The sequence below is a fragment of the Podarcis tiliguerta genome (genome assembly GCF_965153285.1).
Source record: "Podarcis tiliguerta genome assembly, chromosome: 10".
Classification (NCBI taxonomy): domain Eukaryota; kingdom Metazoa; phylum Chordata; class Lepidosauria; order Squamata; family Lacertidae; genus Podarcis; species Podarcis tiliguerta.
In genome coordinates, this window is record NC_139543.1 from 55,546,383 (window position 1) to 55,567,589 (window position 21,207).

Here is a 21,207-nt window from a genome sequence, read left to right on the forward strand (position 1 = left end):
TGTAACCAGCTGAGCTGTGCTGCTGAAAACAAGCAACTTGCATGGAGCCCAATGCTGAGTTCGGAGCCAGTGATGTGGGCATGGAGCTGAAGTTGTATGCTCCATGTGTGCACTTAGTATACTTGCAGCTACCTGCTGAGCCAATTGCCAATCATTCAAGGAAACAAAGGGGCAGGTATGGACTATCTGCATTTGTACACTTTTGCAAAGTGCAAGCAATAACTTTGTGGATGCACACTCAAGAGAATCCAGTTTCATGTTCCCCTGCATTGTGAAAGGAAAAGTCACTGCAGAATAAAAACACATCTCCATCTTAATCCATTCTACTTTGTTTCACAGGAGCTCAGTGAAACTGATAAGTTAAAATCTCTGTGAATCTGACAAGGTTGATTTGACAGGACTCCCTGGAGAGTAGAAAAAGAAACACCAAAGCATATTTCTCACTAAATTTCCTATGCTGTACGTTCTTGTGACAGTTATCAGATTTTTTAAAACGGTGTCGTTTATTTGAGCCAAACTGGACTTGATGCAGTTAGCAATTGCACAGCATGTTTCAAACAAGTAAATAGCAGGTACAGGGGGCATGATTCAGAACATGATCATGATGGAGGAATAAGGGAGCTTTAACCCCTTGCTGCCACTGCTGTCCTGATCCAGCCCCTTCAAAGATAGCTGTTGTCCCCGCAACCACTTAAAGCTTGAAACAGTCTCTCACATGTTCTTCTAGTGTAGATTTTATCAAGGGGTTAGAGAATGAGTAATGCATCCCCTTACAAGACACTTTCACGGGCAATCCATTGTTCACCCTTCTGCACGCAAAGAAATTAAACCTGGGGTTCTTTCCAGACTGACTCTAGTTTCTAGTGGGATTCAATCACATGCTGGATAATTTGGGTGGTGTAATTGCAGTTGATTCCCCGGAAGATCAGGATTTATGCGGTAAGGAAAGTGGTTGAAAAAATACATCTCCAAAAACAAATTAGAATGGATTCTCATTAAACAGCCAGCCATCATCTGCGCAAATGTATCGGAATGAATGCCTAGTAAGCAGGTTTTCTGTAAGTGCCCTGGAATTATGACCACAGAGGACAAATGCTGTAGCTGAGAGTAACTCCCAAGTGTCTTTCCATGAGGTCACTGTGAGGGAACAAAACTTAGGGGTAGTATTCAACTATGTTTTACTCAGGGACGGCCTTTGCTGTTGCATCTGAAAAGCTCTCTTCATTTCTCTGTCCTCAAACAGATTCTCAAGCTTTGCCCCAAGAAGAAAAGCTCTTCAACGTACACATTTTGCAAGTCAGTCGGCCTGTTAGGAATGCAGTTCCATCTCTTTGAGAATGAATGTAAGTTTGTCACAGTTTTGGTCACTCGCCAGATGACACTGGAGGACAAGATTTATAGTGTGAATTTTTATACAGCGGTAGTAGTTTGATGCCTTGGGCTGGAAAGATGCGTAGCCTGCTGCTTAATGAGAGAGTGGTTTGAAGCGACAATTTCAGTTTCCACCTGGTACCCATAACCTCCATATTTTGGCACCATGCAGTATTTGTGCAGGCACCTTAGATGTAAAAAAACCCCACAAGCTTTTAAAGGGGAGAGGATTTTCCCATTGTGCATTGCAGAGGAATGGAGCATGGCTTGAAAGGATCTTGTTGCTTTGACCTGGTGCTATTTTATTTTTAAAAAATGAGGTACAGGTACTCATATAAAAGTATTATGGGTGCCAGCACAAAATGGCTGCCATTGGCAGGAAAGTAAGCAGTGCCGATACTGTGTACAAGTGAGTACTGTCACACAAAAAAGTCCTGGTGTTTCTTATATCTATATGGCTAGTTTCGTTGGCTGAAAACCAAATTGCTAGGTATTTCAGAACTTTAAATTGCTCTGGAATGTTTCCATCTATGTGACATTTATGTTTCACAGGCTTCCCACCAAATATTACCAACTTAACCTTGCTGAGGTTTATTTTAAGGAAACCTCTACCAAAATCAATAAGCTGGTACCTTGGACACCAATGAAAGTTTAATAGTAGTGTAGCAGGAACCCCCCCCCCCAATCATTCAGTTTGTACAGACTTCACACACACTCACACTCACACACTACATACGCTACACTTCTGTTATAAATTCATAGAAAATCAACCATACATCAGATTTGCACTGTTCCACTTTTATTTTACTCCATGAAGGAAGGACTACAAAATGGGGAAGGTTTGATACAGGCCACCATAATCCCTGGAGCATAGCAGCACATCCACAGGAGCCCTGCCCAGTTGCTATGCCAACCCTGATGGTCCTAGACAAAAGACCATCAACTGCACTACAGACTGCGTACACGAGTGGATTCAACACAGACTATAACAAAAGAACAGTGATTGGATTTCCCCTCAGGGGGCAGGAAACTGCCGACTACCTTTGTCTTCAGAAAATGAGTCATGGGAGGGGGGAAAGAGGGGAATCAGCCAGGTGACAGGACACTCAGGTTACCACCACAACTCTTCCCTCAACCCCTCCTTTCTGTAATGTATGCATGATGTTTCTGGGGGTGGGCTTGACCTAGAGGAGGGGAATTTCAAAAGTTTTTATAAGGTCTTGCACACCATTTTTGTGGGTCTTTCCTCTCCTGCGAGTGAGGGGAACACCCTGCTGCAACAGTACAATAAAGGCCAAGCCTACAGGCTGCTGATTTGCTCCAATTTACTCTGGTTGGTGTCTTTACTTTTTGTCCAAGGGAGCCCTCGGATTTTTCCGGTAACAGTAGGAACAATATTTGTATGTTAACAAGGTAACACATCATCAAGCCACTCCAAGGCTATCCAGGATAATTTAATCCAATAGAGTGTTTTTTGCATAAAGCTTGAACAGGGTGCAAACACCTTTTAGGAACCCCACATAAAAATGATATATTATTAGCTGATATAGCAAGCCTAATTGTGCTCTTAAGCAAGTATTGGAGCATAGTGCCTTAATGTTTTTAACTGTTGTAAGCCCCTTGAGTGATGCAAATGTAACTGCACTGCTTTGTTTTAAATATGTAGCTGGCAAAAAGAGGCTCATGTATGCTGCCTTTGAGGATGTATCCTCCTAACATTTAACTTAATCTATAGAAACAGACTGTGATATATGTTATACCAGACTGATAAATGTCTCTTGTTGCAGGTTACTCACAACATTCTCTCGGCCTCTCCATTTCTCCCAGATTTTTGTGGTTCCAAATTACCTGAGTTTTGTCATCAAATGGCACCCACCAGTGCAAAAATGATCTGTGATTATTTTGAACTGGATTTCTGCAATTTGGTAAACACCAAGTCGTGTCAGTCAGTTGGTGCTTTTCTCAGTGTAGACTCAGCATCAAACTAAGCTCGCATGCCTTCTCTTGTTTGAGTCATATGCCTAAGGGAATGTATGCACCGAAATATTGTACACAATCATTTTTGACTTGGAAATACTTGGGTAGATCGTTCCATGCACAAATCTATATCACCACCTACATTATAGTGCTCAGATGGATGCTCCTTTTTGGTACACATGGAAATGCATATCCTCTTTCCATCCAGTGCCCTTTCTTCCATGGATGTGAACACTTGTTCATATGCACCACTGCAGAATCCCCCCCCCCCCAAAAAAGTGTGCTTTTCAATTTGCACAGCTGCTTATTTGTGCGAGTTACTTGGAAAAATCAACATGAACAAACTGAGGCGATATTTCAAATGCATTCAAAACAAAGAAGTGCAGTTTCAAGAGGTGGCCTATTGCAGACTCATAGTGCAGTCTACTCTGAAGTAAACCTGGTTGACTTGAGAGGGGTGGTATAGGATTGCAGCCTTAGAACGCCAACGCCCTCATCCATAAACCAGCTGGGTCCAGACTTTTATTCTGGACCAACCAATCCTCTTGTTTAGCAGGAACAAACCTGGCAGCGTTTAGCTGTGTTTATTATTATACTAATTGGTCTCATTAGTAGGATTATGTAGAAAGCTGCCTTAAATAAGTAGGTCAGGCTGCTTGTCCATCTAACTAAGGACTGTCTACTCTGACACAGGACTGTCTACTCTGACTTGGCAAGGATCTTCGTCAGAGAGGCCTTCCCCGTCTCCTGTCACATGATCCTCTTCACTGGAGATGCCAGGAATGAAACTTGGGGGCTTTCTCATCTGCTTTCCCACTGAGCTATGGTCTCTTCTCAGATTGCTTCAGCCTTTTTAATGTATAGAACCCACAACACTAGTTTTATGTCCCCTCTCCTTCTTTTTTTGTAGATTACCCACACGGCATCACCTTGGTGACTCCCCTTTCAGGCTCAGAGAAGAAACAGGTACTCCATTTCTGTGCCCTGGGTGCCGAGGAAATGCAGAAATTTGTGGAAGACCTAAAAGAGTCAATAGCAGAGGTGATGGAGCTAGAACAGATTCGAATTGAATGTAAGGCTCCCAGCGTGGCCCAGACTCCATGCAGTCATTCTGTCTGTATGTACATATGTCCGTGTCTTGTGTATTTTTGTGTCTGTTGTTAGCAGGGGTGCCATTTCAGATTTCAGGAGGGGGGCAGGCATCCCAACAAGGTTTAACGGTCCTCTCTTGAATACGTGAAAATTTAAATAAAAATGAATTTAGTCAATATTAAATAAAAATGAAGATATTCAATATTAAATGGAAATGCAAAAGCTGGTGTATTTCAGAATATTTCTGTGATTTTAAAATATTGTTTATGCTACAAAATAATTATAAAAATGTTATCAATACTGGATCATCAGACATCATTCTTTGCAAGTAATGAGCCTTTGGCATGTGCATCTAGGGCAAGCCACACTTAATTTTTTGCAGCATTAATTTCTCAGCATTAGAACTGGCGAGTTTGCCAGAGATAAAATATTCCTAATGAATAACCAGAGATGGTGTAAACTATCATGGCCCCTTACTCAAAATGGCACCCTTGGTTGTGGAGCTGGATGAGGGTGGAGGGCTGGCTGTATCTTCTTGGGGTGGGGGGATTTTATTAGAAAGTGAGTGTATAAACTGGATTTTTCTGTCTGATGCTGATATGTGAGTACAATAAGCCACATAATGTGGACAAAAATGCACACATTAGGGTAAAGGGTTTCTAAAATGCATATATTAGTGAAAGTGACATACTAACTCATTATATAAGGAAAGATTGCTTTGCAAAAATGGTTTATTGGGCAAAATTGCATACAAAATGCATACATTCATGCTAAACTGCTGATGACTTTTCATGAGGATGTAATTCTCTCCCCCGCCCCCAAAACTGGTGTGGAAATGTGGAAAACGGAACTTAAGTCTGGGGAAAAGATTCACTCATGCTTAGGATGAGCCATGAGAAGGGTGCAGAACAGTTGAGAATATCTGCACTTGGCCTTGATAAAACTGACAACTGCAGCATAACTTTATCCATAAAACAGACACATCCACCACACTAGAGATACTAAGGGTTTTTAAACATGAGTTGTTCATGTGCTTTGATTTGTGGAACAAAAACAACAACAACATTAAGTGGTCCACTGAGTCCTGAAGTAATTTTCAAGGAGTCTGCAGGGTGGGTGTGGGAGTAGAACCACAGCTCTATAAAGTGCATTCCCAATTTGCCTGATAATTAACTACAGTGGTACCTTGGGTTACATAGGCTTCAGGTTACAGACTCCATTAACCCAGAAATAGTACCTCGGGTTAAGAACTTTGCTTCAGGATGAGAACAGAAATCGTGCTCCGGTGGCACGGCGGCAGCAGGAGGCCCCATTAGCTAAAGTGGTGCTTCAGGTTAAGAACAGTTTCAGGTTAAGAACGGACCTCCGGAACGAATTAAGTACTTAACCCGAGGTATCATTGTATCTGTCTTGCCTGGATGCACAAAATCCTGCAATGTTCCCCTGTGTACTAGCACTGATTGATACTTCCTACCATATTCTTCTCTCCCAAAGAATTGCTCCATAGCCAGCTTCCTATAGTGTTTCCCCTATCCCAAACAGATAGTTAAGGAATGCCCCAAATCTGGCTTCTGCTATTCACAGAGGAGCTGATTACAAGCTGTAGGAATGAATAAATGGATAGTGCTACACAGATGAATAGCTGAGAACTCCAGGATGCAGAGCTTCATTGCCTTGCCATTCCATTCAGGCCAAATAAATGTTTTTGAATATGTTCATTGTGCATAATTTATACTGGTTGTAGAATTTGTGTTTCCTTGGCACAGAATGTGGATTCCAGGGCTAAAATGTTTAATATTTTTAAAGCACAGAATAGACACATCCGTTGTGTGTGCGTGTGCATGCATGAATACACTTCCTCTAACCATTATTTCTCTGCTTGTCTCCTGTTGCTTCCACTTCCATATCTTCCTGTCTTTCTCTCTTTCTGCTCTACTTTTTAGTTCTGTCTCCATTCTCTCTTTAAAAAAATGTTCTTTCCGTGTATCTCAGGGGAGCTGGAGAAGCAACATGGGACAAAGAACCTTTCCTTAAAGTCCAATGGAGCTCAGATGGAAATACAGTCCAAGCAAGGATCTCCAACAGGTTAGTCTCCTTCTCTGGGTTCTTCATCACTTCCTACCCTGAAGCTTAGCTAATCCTCTGAGACTTGGCATACAGGAATAGGAAGGACAAAATGTCTTCAAGTCTCTTTGAACCTCCAGAATGGATCCTTGAAGCATGCTAAAGTTGTTTGCTTTAAAAAAAATAATAATTATGGTATTTTCCAAAGAATACATTCCATGAGGTCACACTCTCATTATTTCTCTTGCTATACGTTTCTCCATAGTCAGTAGTTCTCCGAATCTGAAATTTAACCTGCAAGATCTTTTAGCTGCCTGTTAGTCTGGAAACTCTGCAGCTATAGACTTCATGCTGATATATGTTGAATGGAAAGAACTGTATACATGTATGTTTGTTGTATGAGAGCTATAGGGAAAGAACTGTATACTGTATGTTTGTTGTATGAGAGCTATAGGGATAAATGCCTCTTCTGGTCCTTCTTGTGGTGCCACAAGCTTGGATGAAACTAAGCAGATCAGCGTGGGGCAAAAAATGTGAAGACATTTCAACAGTGTGGTAGCATTTTTCCAGAATGAGATTTCAGTTTTGGTACCCATCCTTCCACTCAGTAGCTAGCTGGGAGAGGAAGGACAGACAGATGCAGAATGTATAGGATATTGAACAGTGTTCAAGAATGTTTTGGGTTTAGAAACTGCTGACCTAAGCAACTCATTCGCCTGATGCCATCTTTGTGCTCTTTTTGGTGTCAGGAGAAGAGCCTTTTGTTCATCCAGACCTTCTAAAAAACTTGTGCAGTCTAGACCTCTCAGTTCTAAAATCTGTACTTTAATTGTGGGGTTAGAGTTTTTGTTTCCTTGCTGTATTTATGCTACTTTTGATTTGTTTCATTGATTTTAAATTGTTTTTACGCTTATTAACGGTAAACCACCCAGAGAACTTTATGTTATTGGGCAACATGCAAACATTGTAAATAAATAAGTAAGTAAATATTGCATTTGATCACTGAGGAAGGGGGTCTCTTTTATTTTCAAAGCCAAAAGAGATTTGGGAGAGAAGGTTCCGGACAGCACAGTGGAGGTAAGTAGAACACACAGCAGCTGAGGTAAGTAATTCTCCCTCAGTTCAGCTCTTCTTACATTCTCTGTTGTTTCTTTTCTCAGGTTTTAATCAATGCCTCCCCTGCCAGACTGACAATTTTACCAATTTCCAGAGATACAATAAAAAGTTACTGCTAGGACGGGTAATACAACTTTCAAATCCAGATTAAACTTCAAAGCATTTTTTTTCAAGCCGTTTCAGTAACTGTTAACACATCCTTCATGGAGCGAGCGCCCGAACTCTGGAGACTAACCTGCTCCTTCCTCATCCCCACCCAACACACTTTCAGGAGAAATCAGAGACACAGCTGAGGTGAACTCTGCTGGCAGGCCACCGCCATCACAGGACCCCCCGCTAAAACTCACTGCTATGACCTTTCCCTCACAGCTTCTTCTGCCCTAGACACTGGGCCCTCGTCACAGGCTTCATATATTGAAAGCATAGACCAAACATTTCCCATATTCACTGGGACTCTTCTTAGGTTGAAAGCTTAGGCCAATCATTTCCCAATTTGGGGTGGGTTGTTGGAGGAACTTTCTTGCCTGTCCTTATTTGGGAGCAAGGACTCTGTTGTAGGAGTCTTCCTGTGGATCTCAGCTCACCAAGAAAGCTGTCATCTGGGAGAGATATCCAGAATATTTCGTTTGCCCCAGCTTTGTCCTTTCCCAAGCCTCTTTCACCAAACAGATAGCTCCATCTCCCTGCAAGTGGTACTTGCCATAGGGGCAGGAGCCGCAGTTCTTCTCAAACAAGCGTTTCCTCAATCAGTCTCCATTTCCAGCTCCAACTCCTCTTTCTTGCTGATTAGGCCTCTTTCCACAGAGGCCATTTTACACCCATGCCCCAGCTTTCTGTTCCACGGCCTGGGAAAAACCCAGCTGCCACAGGCATAATTCCTCAGACCCAGTTCATGCTGGTTTCATAAACCCTATTTCATTACCCTGATGACATTCCTGCTGCTGGGGAGGAGGGACGGGCATCTCCACGGCCTCATACACAGCTGTTGGGCCTGCAAACATTTCTCCAGGAAGGGTTTTCAGTTCAGGGATGTAAAATTCCAAGGAGACAGTTCACAAATATATGTTCCTTCAGGTGATTCCAGAATCAGGCAGACAGGGCCCCAGATCTGTCCATCATGGAAGAGACCCTTCTCTTCCCATTCCTAGTTTCCTCCTCCTCTCCTGGGGAGCTGTGTCCTTCTGAAACTCTTTATTCCAGGAGTTCTCCCCCTTGTACCATAAATAGCCCTTTCCATAGGAAGCCCAATTCCAGCCTAGTTCCTGCTTTCAATCTAATGTTGGGAAACCCTGTGGGCTTTCTCTTCAAAGACACTTCAAGCCCTTCTTCCTCCCCTCTCCCTGTTCTTCCTCCTCTGCAGAAGTGAGCATCTCCATTTTCTCTGAGACTACCTGATCTGCTGCCATTCCATCAGATTTCTTTTCTTTTCTTTTTTTAACCATTGTACAAGCTGGATGGGTACTTTTTTCCTTTTCCTTTTTGGCGTGTGTAAAACCATTTCCTTTCACTTGCAAACCATCGAGTGGATCAGAGCGAGCTGCAAATTTGCTGAAATATGTCAGATTTCTGCTTTTTTTCTCTCTCGTCCCTGTTCCTTTTTTTAATTTTCTCCTTTTGTAAACAGATTAGTGAGTCATGTGTGCACCTTCCTGCTTGGAAAGACAGGAGCTGGGAAGAGCTCAAGTCTTTCTCTGAGCATCAGCAAATCTCATTTTTTTTCCTCCTTGCAAAGATGTGCAACCTCAATTATCCTCCCCTCTTTCTGCCTCGTTGGCCCATGGATTGCATGATGATTCAGGGTTTCGCAGGAACTCTGCTTGCAGAACAGAGCTCAGTCAAAGAGGGAACTTTATAACTACAAAGCAAAAATAAGAGAGTCCTTATCTCCAATTGCTTTCTTTCTCTTAAGTACCATAACAACAGGAAAAAAGGGAAAAGGGGGGTGTAATTGACAAAAAGAATAACCTAAGCAATAAGGCTGTTCTTCCTGGAATAAGAGGCAGTTGGGGCCAGGCCATTAGCAGCCTTCATTTTGTTAAAATCTCTCCCTGACCTGCTCAAAGTGCCACAATTTGATTGCATTTGCTCAATCTGGATAGTTGAGGTTGTGCTGTATGTGGAAACAGCATCACCGCCTTTGCTGTAATGGGGATCTTTATTTTCTAGAAGGAACTTTTCAGGGGCCGTGCTTGTGGGGAGGTGGGAAAGAGGGGTGGAAGGAGGACCACGGGGGAGGAGGAGATTCAGGGCTGATGGTGGGGCTGTGGTTTTGGGGGGGAAGATCCATTGATGGAGGGTGGTCGGGTAAAGGGCAGCCCATAGCAGGAGATGGGAAGAAGTCTTGTAACATTTAATGCTTCTTTGACTGTTTCTAAACTAGGTGTCAATTCACAACAGGCTTCAAACGTACCAGCACAACTCTGTCCCGGGGCTCGAGAGTGGAATGCAGCCCAGCACGCATCCTAACATGCCGCGGGAGAGGCTGGAGACAGCATTGGTGCCCTCTTACCCTGCCTCGGCAGGGACACTTGTACAGTGCCAGCAGATTGTCAAAGTTATAGTCTTGGACAAGCCGTGCCTCGCTCGCATGGAGCCGGCCCTCAACCAGACTCTGACACGCTACGTGTCCTCTGATTCCTGCAGCTCCACCCCCTTGCGCGGTCTAGGCAGCGGGCTCCAAGGGACCCCGGTGAAAATCATCCATCAGCCCCCGCTTCCGCCGCCGCCGCCGCCCTACAACCACCCGCACCAGACCTGTCCCCCCAGCTCCTTGCTTCAGAGGCGCCGGTATTCCAGCGGCTCACGCAGTCTAGTGTAGCAGCTCCACCAGCACTAGCCAAACAGCACAGACTTAACCATGGGACCCTTTTTCGGTCTTCAAAGAAAAATCTAGTTTGTGATTTATTTTTTAGTAAAACTGAAAAAAAAAAACCAGAGAGGGGGTCGGGGAAAGGCATGCGAGAAAAGCAAATGATAATAATGAAGGATAAGTAAACGACAGGTTGTGCAACAAACACGCCGTTATGGGACTAAAGTTGGTTATCGTATCACCTGGAATGATTGATTCTGTTTGTGAGGGGCCAACCTGTGGAAACTGCCTGAGAGTTTCTGAAGATGTTTCCTGACCAGCCTTCCATCCATTCAGCCATGTACATTTACCTCCCTTCCAACAAACATGGCGCTGTTCTGCCACTGTTTCTGACAGGCATTACTTGGCTTTCTTTGCTCTTTGTTTTCCATTCCATTTCCTGTCTCTCTTTCCTTACCTCTTCAGCTTCTTTGTTTTCTCACCATTCCCAGGTTTCTGACCAAAATTGACTTGAGTTCCCTTATGGGGAGAGCACTGACTTTGATAGTCCACCTTGTTGGGGCCGAGGAACCGCTGTGGCTGCTGCCGCCGCCACCACTGCAGCTTGCTAAACTGGAGCTGAAAACTTGTGCCACTCATCACACTTTCTTCTCATTGCCTTTTGGGGCTGTCTTGTTCTCTCACAGCAAGCTGGTTTGAAGAGGAAAGCCAGAGAGAGAGAGAGAGAGAGGAAGGGAAAGTGGAATTTGGAGACTGTTGTTCCCCACCCACCTCATGCTACAGCTGAACACAAAGATGGCCTCACTTTGGAGATAAAAAAAACAACACCCTTCTGCATCGTACTCAGAAAACTTTGCTGGACGCCATCAGAAATGCACCACTTGTAAATACACACCTTTATGGTTTGATGCGTATGGACCCTGCTCACTAAAGGAAGACCTGGGCAGCTCTGGAGAAGTTTTGGGTGAAGGCAGAGAATAGATCTCGAAATCTTCCTGACATGGCCACTTTCTCAGATTGATCATCTTGACAGGCTGAGCCTTCTGCACATTTTTTTAAAATTGTGTGTGTGTTTAGTTATTTATTGTATTTATGTCCCGCTTCGCAGCCTGTAGGAGGTCCGCGAGGTATCTCACGAAACAGAACAGGGTTAATTTGGCAAAAGGAAGGCTATCCCCACCCCTCAGAAATTCCCACCACAGCCCCCTTTTATAGGCTCTCCACTAGCGTTTGTGCTTCCTTCACACAGAATCTATCTTTGGTGCACAAACAATGTACAGAACCTCAAGTGGCTTCGTATGACACCCCCAGGAAAGGAGGGCAAAGAAGGCATGGGAGAAGCAGGGTAGCAGCTGCATCCATCCCCCTGTCACGCCACCAGTGTCCCTGTTTTAGAGCAGATTCCAGGTTCTCCTCTCTGCTTTCATGTTTCCTTTGGCTCCCTCTATCTCATACGTTATCCTGAATCAGCAATAGATGTTCACGCAGGCAGGGAAACACATCATACATGTTGAGTCATGCTTTGGACATTTCTGTGTGCTCGCATCGAACTTCTGACCTGAACCTGCCTTAGTGTTTCCAAGAAGATGAAAGGAAATCCTGTTTGCCGAAATGGTACGGAGGAGAGGCAAGGAGCAACTCATTATCCAAAGCCTCTTTTGTTTTGCTTTTATGAACATGTAAACAAATCATATTGTAGTGAATTAAGGGTTTGTTTATTGCTAATTATTTGTATCCCACCTTTCAGAGCAGGCTCTGATACTGTCTCACTGTAGCCAGCCATGTAAGCACAAACTCATTAACACCAGGTTGGTCCCTTCTTCGTTCTTTCCTCATCTCTCTCTCCCCCCGCCCCAAAATATGGCAAGGTGGGTGGGGAGTCCCAGAGGGAGGAGATGAAAGCAGAGCTCAGCTCCTCGCTGTTTCCAGAGATGCTGACGTGCAGAAAGATGGTATTAAAATGGGCTATGGCTGTATTTTTAGAAAAAATATCTCCCCGCGCGCAAAGATGGGGAGGGGGGGAAGTAGTATTAATTAGCTTAAGGGCTTTGCTCTTGCTCACTCGTATTTCCCTGTGAGGCTTAAGAAGATCAACTTTAGGATTTGGAAATAGGGCAGAACAAGTTCTAAGTCTCTTATTTATTTATTTTTAAAGACTGTGTGTGTATGTGTGTGTGAGAGAGAAAGAGAGCTTTGGGTTTTCACTTCTCATGTGAGGCAGAAACACAGGAGTCAGCAGTTTTGATGGCAAGGCTGGAGCCCTGCTGCAGTGGAGAGGCACCCATACAGTTAGAGCTACAGTGCGACGTTATGTCAAGTGGTTGCTTACCGCACACTTGCTGCTTTGGGCATTATGAGGCTTATTCACATCATGAGGGCCTGAGGAATAAGGCAATGCCTTCTATACTCTGTTTTATAGCCCAGTGGCGTGAGGGATGGACACAGGCTTTCAGGCCTCTTCCAGGCTACACCCCCACCTCAGCCTTGGCCCTTCTTCACAGCCTCCTTATGTGTGTCTACCTTGCTGGAATCTGTCCCTGAACTTTTAACAATGCCTCTTGCTTGCCCAGATGTATGGTATAGATGCGGATAGAAACAGGCCTATCATAGAAAAGTTAAATTTACATGGGTTGCTGCACCAGCTTTTGCCTCGGGCCCCAACTACCACGGGCATCTAGGAGGTTGGCCAGAAGGGAATGCATCCCTCAGGATGGAAAAGGTTCCCCGCCACTGACTTAGATCAAATGTTATCGCTGAATGATGCTAAATTTAGTTTCAACTGCATTCATATTCTTTCTGTGTGTGCGTGTGTCTTTAAAATCCCTACGTAAGAAGACCCCTGCTGGGTCAGACCAAAGGCCCACCTAGACCAGCTTTCTGTTTCCTCAGTGGCCAAACAAGTGCCCATGGAAACTTCCAGAACATGGCTACCACAGCACTCTTTTGGTCATGTTCTCAAGCAACTGGTGTTTAGAGGCCTACTGCCTCTGATACCGGAGCTAGTGTATAGTCATCATGATTAGTAGCCTTATCCTCTGTGGATTTGTCTAATCCTCTAAAGTTGGTGGACATCACAACTTCTTGTGGTAGCAGTTCCATTGTTCAGTTATGTACTGTGTGAAGGAGTTTTTCCTTTAGTCTGTCCTGAATCTCACACCTTTCAGCTTCATTGGATGAGCCAAGGTTGTAGTATTATGAGAGGGAGAGAAGGATTTTCCTTCCTGCCCACTTTGTCTGAACCAAGGCATCTTTCTTGGTTGTGCTTTGTTAAGTTTTCATTTTCAAGTCAGACCAGCCCAAGATCAGTTGCTGCCTGAGGTGCCGAATGCCAAAGTCAAGTCAAGTTATTTTGGTATCTGAGGCAGAAAATCCCACCAGCACCCCTCTCCTTCTCCGGCAATGAGTATTCAGCAGTAATAAATTAAGTAACTAAAGATTTTCTGCTAGAGGTGTGGGAGAAATTCGATTCAGCTTGCATCTAAAGGCAAGCCTACCAAATTCAAACTTTCTGGAGCAATCCAGGAACAGGAACACAGCCGTCCTTCAAACTTCAGACTTATCTGAACTTTGTAATGCAGTTCTACAGCCAAGTCATGGGTGCAAAATTGCATATACTGTATGCATAAAAAAAATGCATACATTGCAAATTGCTCCAGAAATGCAGAGAATTGATTTTAGGATTGGGAAAATGAGAAACTGCAAGAATCAACTGACAGAGGGATCCGTTCCTATTTTTATGGCAGCCAAAAATCAGACCACCACTCTCAGGTTGCCTAATGGGAGGACTGTCCCTTTTTAGTATGGCTGCTTTGGCCCTGTTGTCACCTGTGTCCTGTTACCTGTGTACACACCTGTGTAGCCCAGGTGTTGCCTCTGAGACAGGAGACATGAGGTTGCAAAATTAAGAATTAATGCTGAGCTAATACACACCTAAGAAGCTCCCCTCCCACAGTACTGGTAACCTTTAAGGGGAGAGGGAAGAGAAATGGAGGCAATATACAGTGTAATGTGGAATTCAACCTCTTCCCCCTTAATGGAAAGCTTTTTGCCAAGAGGGGCAATAATTGAAATGTTTGGGCCCAAACCTTTAACCTGGCTCTCTGTTCATAGCATCTAGGAATCACTGTCAGTTTCTTTTTTGGCATCTGTTGCAGCCTTGGAAGGCATGTACATTTCTGCACAGTTCCTTAGTTAAAGCATGGGTGGATCGGTGTGTTTAGATAAATAAATTAAATGTCACTTGACATTTAACACAAATTGGCTACAGAAACCTTGAAGTATTTGATGAAATAATTGTTTTTTGGATGAAATATTTATGGCAGTCTATGAAGTTCCGAGAAGAGAGAGAGATCAGGGTAATTAATAATAGATTTGGGATGATGTGAAGATATGCTTCATAGGACATACTGCCTCAGATGTCAATCTCTCCCCTTCCTCTATTCTGTTTAATTTCTAACTTGAAAAGGCCTGGAGATTGAGAATGACTGTATTAAAGTACCAGATGATAGGAACATAAGCAACTACCTTATTCTGAATCATACTCTTGTCACACCTAGCTCAGTGCTGACTGCACTGACTGGAATCAACTTTCTTTCTTTCTTTCTTTCTTTCTTTCTTTCTTTCTTTCTTTCTTTCTTTCTTCTATTGCCAAATAGAGATAGAGATAGAATAATTGAATTGTAGAATTGGAAGGAGCCACGGCGGTTATCCAGTCAAACCCAAGAATCTTTCACCCAATGTGGGACTCAAACCCACAACCCTGACATTAAGAGTCTTGTGCTCTACCGACTGAGCTATCCTGCCTCATTCTCCCCAATTCCAGCTTGCTGCGCTTTGATTGCTTGATTGGCCCTGTGAGCAAATAGTGGGTATTCCTGAGCCTTTGGGGGTGGGGGTGATTTAACAGGTTTAAGGTATCTAAGATTTCCTAAGCACTGTCCATTTATTAAAAGATGGCGGTCCACAATACAAGGTGGAAAAGGCATCCATGGGGAGGGGAAAGCAAGCATTGGGAGCAGCTGCTCCTTCCCGGGTTGATGGATGGGACCAGTTTGGTCTCTCCTTTGCCATGACGTTCTTCCTGGGGGGGTAAGGTGTGTGTGCAGCCTCCCAGTGGCCCTTGGGGGGCATGGTCCAGAGTATGAATTCTCTAAAGGTCCGAAACAAATCCATTCACCTGCAGCCCTCTCTGGCATTTTATTCTTATTCCACACATCCACACAGTTCCCTAAACATACATCTTGCTGGGAGCAGGGAGGAGGAAGGAAAAGAGCAGTCAATATTATTTATAAAAAGAAAGTTTCTGGCTAACTGCGATTAAGTACTAAGGCATGCTTACCAGATTTTTTTCAATGAATCCGGGGACACTTTTTCTTTTTTCCCTTTCTTTTTTTTGGGGGGAAGCTGAGTAGCAACAGGGAGTCAGTAGTGGGGATGGTGAGGCAAAAGACCCTGGGCCCAAGCACACATGCATATTGTATAAAGGTGCAAAGACCTTCTTTCGCACCCTGTGAAACAGCAATGCACAGTTTTTTTAAAAAACTGGGCAACAGCACACCACACACCCATGACTCCCGAGCCTCCCCCGATCTCCTGCCCCCTTCCTCCTTTGTCTTGACTGATTGAGGCAGGCTCAGGAGTCACAGGCGGGTGGCTGTTGTCCAGTTTTTTTTAAAAAAACCTGCGCATTTATGTTTCACGGTGCAAAAGAAGGGCTTTGCATCTTGCCTGGCAGAGAAACTATGCGCCTTGCACCCCTCCTGGGCAACGCCTACCCATGACTCTCGAGCCTCCCCCGATCTGTCAAAACAAAGGGGGAAGGGGGAAGGAGATCTGTAGTGCCGGACGTCCCTGGTTCCTCTTCAGCAGTGGCAGCGAGCAGCTCCTGAAGCCAGCCAGAGCGAACTGCGCTACCAGGCTGGGTCCAGGCTGCTGAGGCTGCCACTGCCACGTTTCCCAAGGACAAATCTGGGGACATTTGCAAATCTGGGGACATTCCAGGGACGGAATTTATCCAGGGACAGATTTGCAAATCCAGGGACTCTATGGGGGAAAGTATGGGCTGGAACCAGAGATGACCAGCCAAGGCAAAATTCAAACGGGAGATTTATAACGGGGTAGTTTATAATGGCTAGGGGATTTCTGAGCAGGGAGGATGCTATTATCTCTCCTCCTCCCTGAAATTATTCTTGGTCCCTAATTGCTAGTAGTATTATTTCACAAATTTCAAGTATGTTCTAGGGCCTGGGGTCCTGAGTCAAGTTAAACCCGTGAAGAATGAGTGTATAAGGCTACTATGAGCTCAACACCATACGTAGCTCAAGTTATTGAGCCAGAAAATGTTGCCTCCATTTACAAGGGTTGATTTCTGTACAATTGTTTGGAGTTATTTTCTATGTGAAATGCTTGGATGCTAAATCAGTCCAATTTGGAGCACTGAAGGCAGAATATCAGTGCTTGCGAACCAAAGAACCATAATGAGTAACCATGTGGAATGCCTATCTGTACTTATTCTAAATGGTTGCCAGATACTTTCTGTTATAACCAACTGTGTTTAGTTGTATATGCATATTTTACAGGCCATTCTTAAATCTTGAGCATATCTGGGTTGACCTAACTTAGCCTTCCCCAACCTCATGTTCTCTAGATATTTGACTATAGCTCCCATAGTTCTTGATCATTGGCCATGATGCCTGCAGCCAATGGAAGCAGCCAAAATTACAATCCAAAATGGGGGGGGGGGCACCAGGTTGGGGGAGGCTAGCCTAGGCAGATATTAGTCATGGCCATTAGAGAAAAAGGCAGCCATAATACAGGCAAGTATGTGTTTTGGTGTTTGTCTGAGCAGTTCTCAAAGCTAGCCCATCTTAATTTTCCCCAGGTGAAACCAAAGACACATTGTTTCCAGTTATGCTCAGTGTACACCCCAGGTCAGCCTTCTATAACCTGTTACCCTCCAGATTTTGTGTATCACAACTCCCATGATCCCTAGCAATTGGACATGTTGATGGGAATGGGAGTCCAGCAATATCTGGAGGGGTTCAGGCTCGAAAAGACTGCCTTTGCATGAGTTTCTAGATTACTGTGGCCACACCGACATGTCTTCATGTTTCAGGACTGTGTCATATGGAAGTGTGTGGTTTAGGAAAGTCATGAGATACAGTACTGAAAAAGAGAATCAGGCATATCCCATCGCCTTCAAAATTGAGGTCTAGTAGTCCCATACTTAACACTGGGAGTTTCTTGAGGACGACACACAAGTATTTAATTTGAAGTCCATGTTAATTAAAGTCTGTGTTTAAAAGGCCACAATTGCCTGGTTGGTTAGCTATTAGAAAATGTTCACACCAATGCCCTCCCAGATACACAACTGCAGTCCGTCTAATCTCTAGTGTTGTGTGCAGTTAGGGAGATGGGAGTTTAAAACATATTAAATGAGTGGTGGATTTCGGAACCTGATGTGCCACTTGCTATGTGTGACGATGTTGCCCAAAGCAATTCACAGACTTAGGCGATGGCGTTTTTTCCAGTGGTGAGAACAGCAGGGATCTTTTGTGGTCACAAGTTTAAGCAGGGAGCTTTGCTTGAAGAAAGTCTGCAAGCCATGCCACATTGCTGACAGCTGCCGCTGCCTTTGGTTTATCCTGTATTTTAAAAAGAGAAGCAAACAGCAGTTGTCTAGAGAAATAGTCAAGCTGAGATGGTGTGCATCCATGCAAGATTACAGAGGTAAGCATGGAATAATCACCCACTAAGGCTAGAAGATGGTCATGCATTCTATAAATTAAAGACCTGTAAGATCTATCTCATCATATTCTTAGGCCATAACGCAGCACAAGGTTATGCACACACACAAATTTCAGCAGGATGTAAGTTCATATATTTCTGGATTATGATCTTTGTGTACAAGTCACTCTTGAACACTTCCATCCCAATTAAGTAGCCTTGATTTAGGAATCAGCTACAGTAGATTGATAAGCATTTCCAAAATGAATGAGACTCTAGAAAAGCCTTCAAGAACCTGGTGCCCTCCATATGTTCTGGACTACAACTCTCAACAGCCAGCCAGCAAAGCCCAAATGAAGGATATTCTGCAGCCTTCACCAACCAACCTGATATACTTCAGATGTTTTGTACTACTACACCGGTCAGTACAGTTATGCTTGCAGGAGCTGATGGGAGTTGTAGTCCAAAACACACAAAGTTAGCAAAGGCTTCTATAGAGCAGGGATGGAAAACTTCCAGCCCTCCAGATGTTATTAGATTACAACTCCCTTTGTCCTTCGCCATTGGGGCTCATGGGAGTTGGAGTCCAGCCAGAACTGGAGAGCTGCAGGTTTCCCATCCCCATTGAAGAGCTACAACACCAGAAATAAGGAATGCCTATTAAGTAATGAGAGCTGGAGAAGAGTTGCAATAACAAGCACCTTTTGCATAACTTTTAACGTAAAGGATGTCAGTTCTACACTACAGAGTTAACCTGATTTAACATTCAATTCCTCTTCCTGGGCACTGTTAGTCTATAAAGTGTGTGTGTGTGTGTGTGTGTGTGTGTGTGTGTGTTTAAGGGGCACCATTTCTGGGTCTCTGGGAAGGGCCTTGATAGGTAAAGTCTGCAGTGTAGATAGACATCTAGGATTATTGCAGTGGATATGTGAGTGAGTGATCCATCTGGCTCACTATTGTTAGTCACAAATGTAGAAGGACCTCCAGCGTCTTGGATAGGCAATTCCTCCCCAGCTTCTCCATGTGATATTGTTTAATCAGCGAAGCTGCCGATAGTGTCTGGAGAATCAATGTAGGGCAAAGGCTCAATTACTTTTCCCTCCCCTATTTGAAATGTAAAATAAATCATGATTTGAGCCATTTCTTCCTGTCTATTACAGTGTAGTATCTTGTAGGACATATTTTAAAAAGGCATTTTCACCTTGTTTCCCCACCACCACCTCTTTTCAGCTCCTAAAGATATATGTGTGTGCGTTTAGGCTTCAAACTGGAACAGAAACACCATAGTTTTTTCTCCTCAAAGAAAGCAGTATTAGTCACTAATGGCACTAACAGCTTCCACTCCACCGCAGTGTTATTATAGGGACGGGTGTGTTCTTTTGTAGCCTAACCTTCTTATAACCATCACATAATACGGTTGGCTTTGAAGCAGCACTTCTTGGGAATTTAGGGGATATCTGAAACAATCAGTGTCCGTTGGATCTCTGGATTTGATGCCTGCCAGGAAGATTCCGCCTTTAAAATAAAAATAGAAGTAGCAGGTTGTGGGGTAGGAGAGGATTTTCAATATGTTGCTCTGCCTACATAGTATATTCCATCTCCTGTGAACCCACCAGCGAGGCCAGACTAGAGCCTAGAACTGTTGGTAGTAGTTCTTGAGTGATGTCTGTTACACTCTAGTGGCTGCTAAGCCCATTGTCTCTTCACTGCTCCATGGTTCAGAAGCTTTAAAGACCTCTCTGTTTTTGTTCCTTTCCTCTCCACTCAGTTGTCACTTGGCACATCCCACCGAATCTTTCTTTCTGTTCTCCGAGCAAGAAAACAAATGTTACTTACCTGTGTGTGTAGGCTATTCGAGAGCACCTGTCTGTCCGTCTGTCTGTACCCGTTTCCTGCTGTACAAGAGAAGCTTCCTTTGGGAACAGCGGTGTGCTCACATCTAGCAAAGACTCCAAATGGCTAATATTTTGTAACAGAAATAGACAAGATGTATTTTATCTGTTCAATTAATAGAGTTTTAGAAATTATATTGAGATATGTCACTTGTGCAAATCTGTCTTCTTTGCCTCCGTCGTGTCCTGTCCCCCCTCCTTCCCCAATACTATTGAATGCACATGGGCTGGGGGGCTTACTTTGAGTAACAAATCTTCCGTGGCACCAGGATTTCTGTGCCCAAAAGGTGGTGGTCTCTCTCTGAGTTTGGACAATGCTGATCACCCTGCTGGAAGCAGCGTGTGGAAGGGTGTTCTTGAAAAATGTCCTCTCACTCCCCGCCCCATATAATTAAAATGATTACCGGGACCGTAGACCAGCTCCAGTTGTGAAAAGTGCATTGTTATTTGCAAGTGATCTCTCAGCACGCTGAACAGATTGGATTCCCTTCCGGAATAATACCTTTTTTCAGCCGTAGGCTTGGCATTTACCAAACCCTCTAAAAGGAGTCTTTTAACACATGGACATGATCCATCGGATTGTGGGTACACCTGTGAAAATGCCCTTAAAATAAAATCTAGAACTCTGGATGGAGTCATCTCCCCCAAAGCCCACCCACCCAATCTCTTCAGTGAGAGTGAAGAGAAAAATCAAAGGATTCATTAAACTCTGCAGAGGCAGAGGATGTGACGGAGCCCTCCTCTTATTTATGCACCTCAGCTGCTCATTCCCCTGTACTAGAGGGGAAGATCATAGGAGGGCTTGTGCTCTTACACAGTTTCCATTCAGCTGAATTGTGTTTGACAGCTACCTAGTGGCTTGTGCCCTGTGGTCTGAATATGAAAATCCACATGGCATGTGCATTGGTTTCTTTAGAAAGACGGTCCAGGTATCCTTTCACAGCGAGCTTTGTTTGCATTTGTTTGCCTTTGCTTTCCTTTGAATGCAGTTCTTCTCTTAATGTTAACACATTGCCAAACATTTATGTACCAGCTGCGCCTCCCTTTCAAGTCACCAGCGGATGAATCCAGTCAATGGGAGTCCCTCAGTTTCAGGGAAATTGTGAGGGTAAACATGAAGGAGCTCTTTACAAATAATTCTATGGGCAGCTTCGTTATTAT

At 44.0% G+C, this 21,207-nt stretch overlaps 1 protein-coding gene across 8 annotated transcripts in view; it reads left to right on the plus strand.

Annotated features, from left to right (window-relative positions):
* Positions 1-12,136, plus strand: part of IQSEC3 (IQ motif and Sec7 domain ArfGEF 3) — a 136,969-nt gene extending 124,833 nt beyond the window's left edge. For 2 of the 8 annotated variants that reach the window (XM_083401394.1, XM_083401395.1), the window contains 5 exons: positions 1,244-1,343; positions 4,259-4,465; positions 6,433-6,525; positions 7,538-7,581; positions 10,001-12,136. In XM_083401394.1, the coding sequence (XP_083257520.1) occupies positions 1,244-1,343; positions 4,259-4,465; positions 6,433-6,525; positions 7,538-7,581; positions 10,001-10,438 (882 nt within the window). In that variant the 3' untranslated portion in view covers positions 10,439-12,136. Of the gene's footprint in view, positions 1-1,243; positions 1,344-4,258; positions 4,466-6,432; positions 6,526-7,537; positions 7,582-7,664; positions 9,490-10,000 lie in introns of those variants that run through there. The other 6 variants (XM_083401391.1, XM_083401392.1, XM_083401389.1 and 3 more) reach the window with 6 other exon arrangements.
* The last annotated feature ends 9,071 nt before the right edge of the window (positions 12,137-21,207 follow it).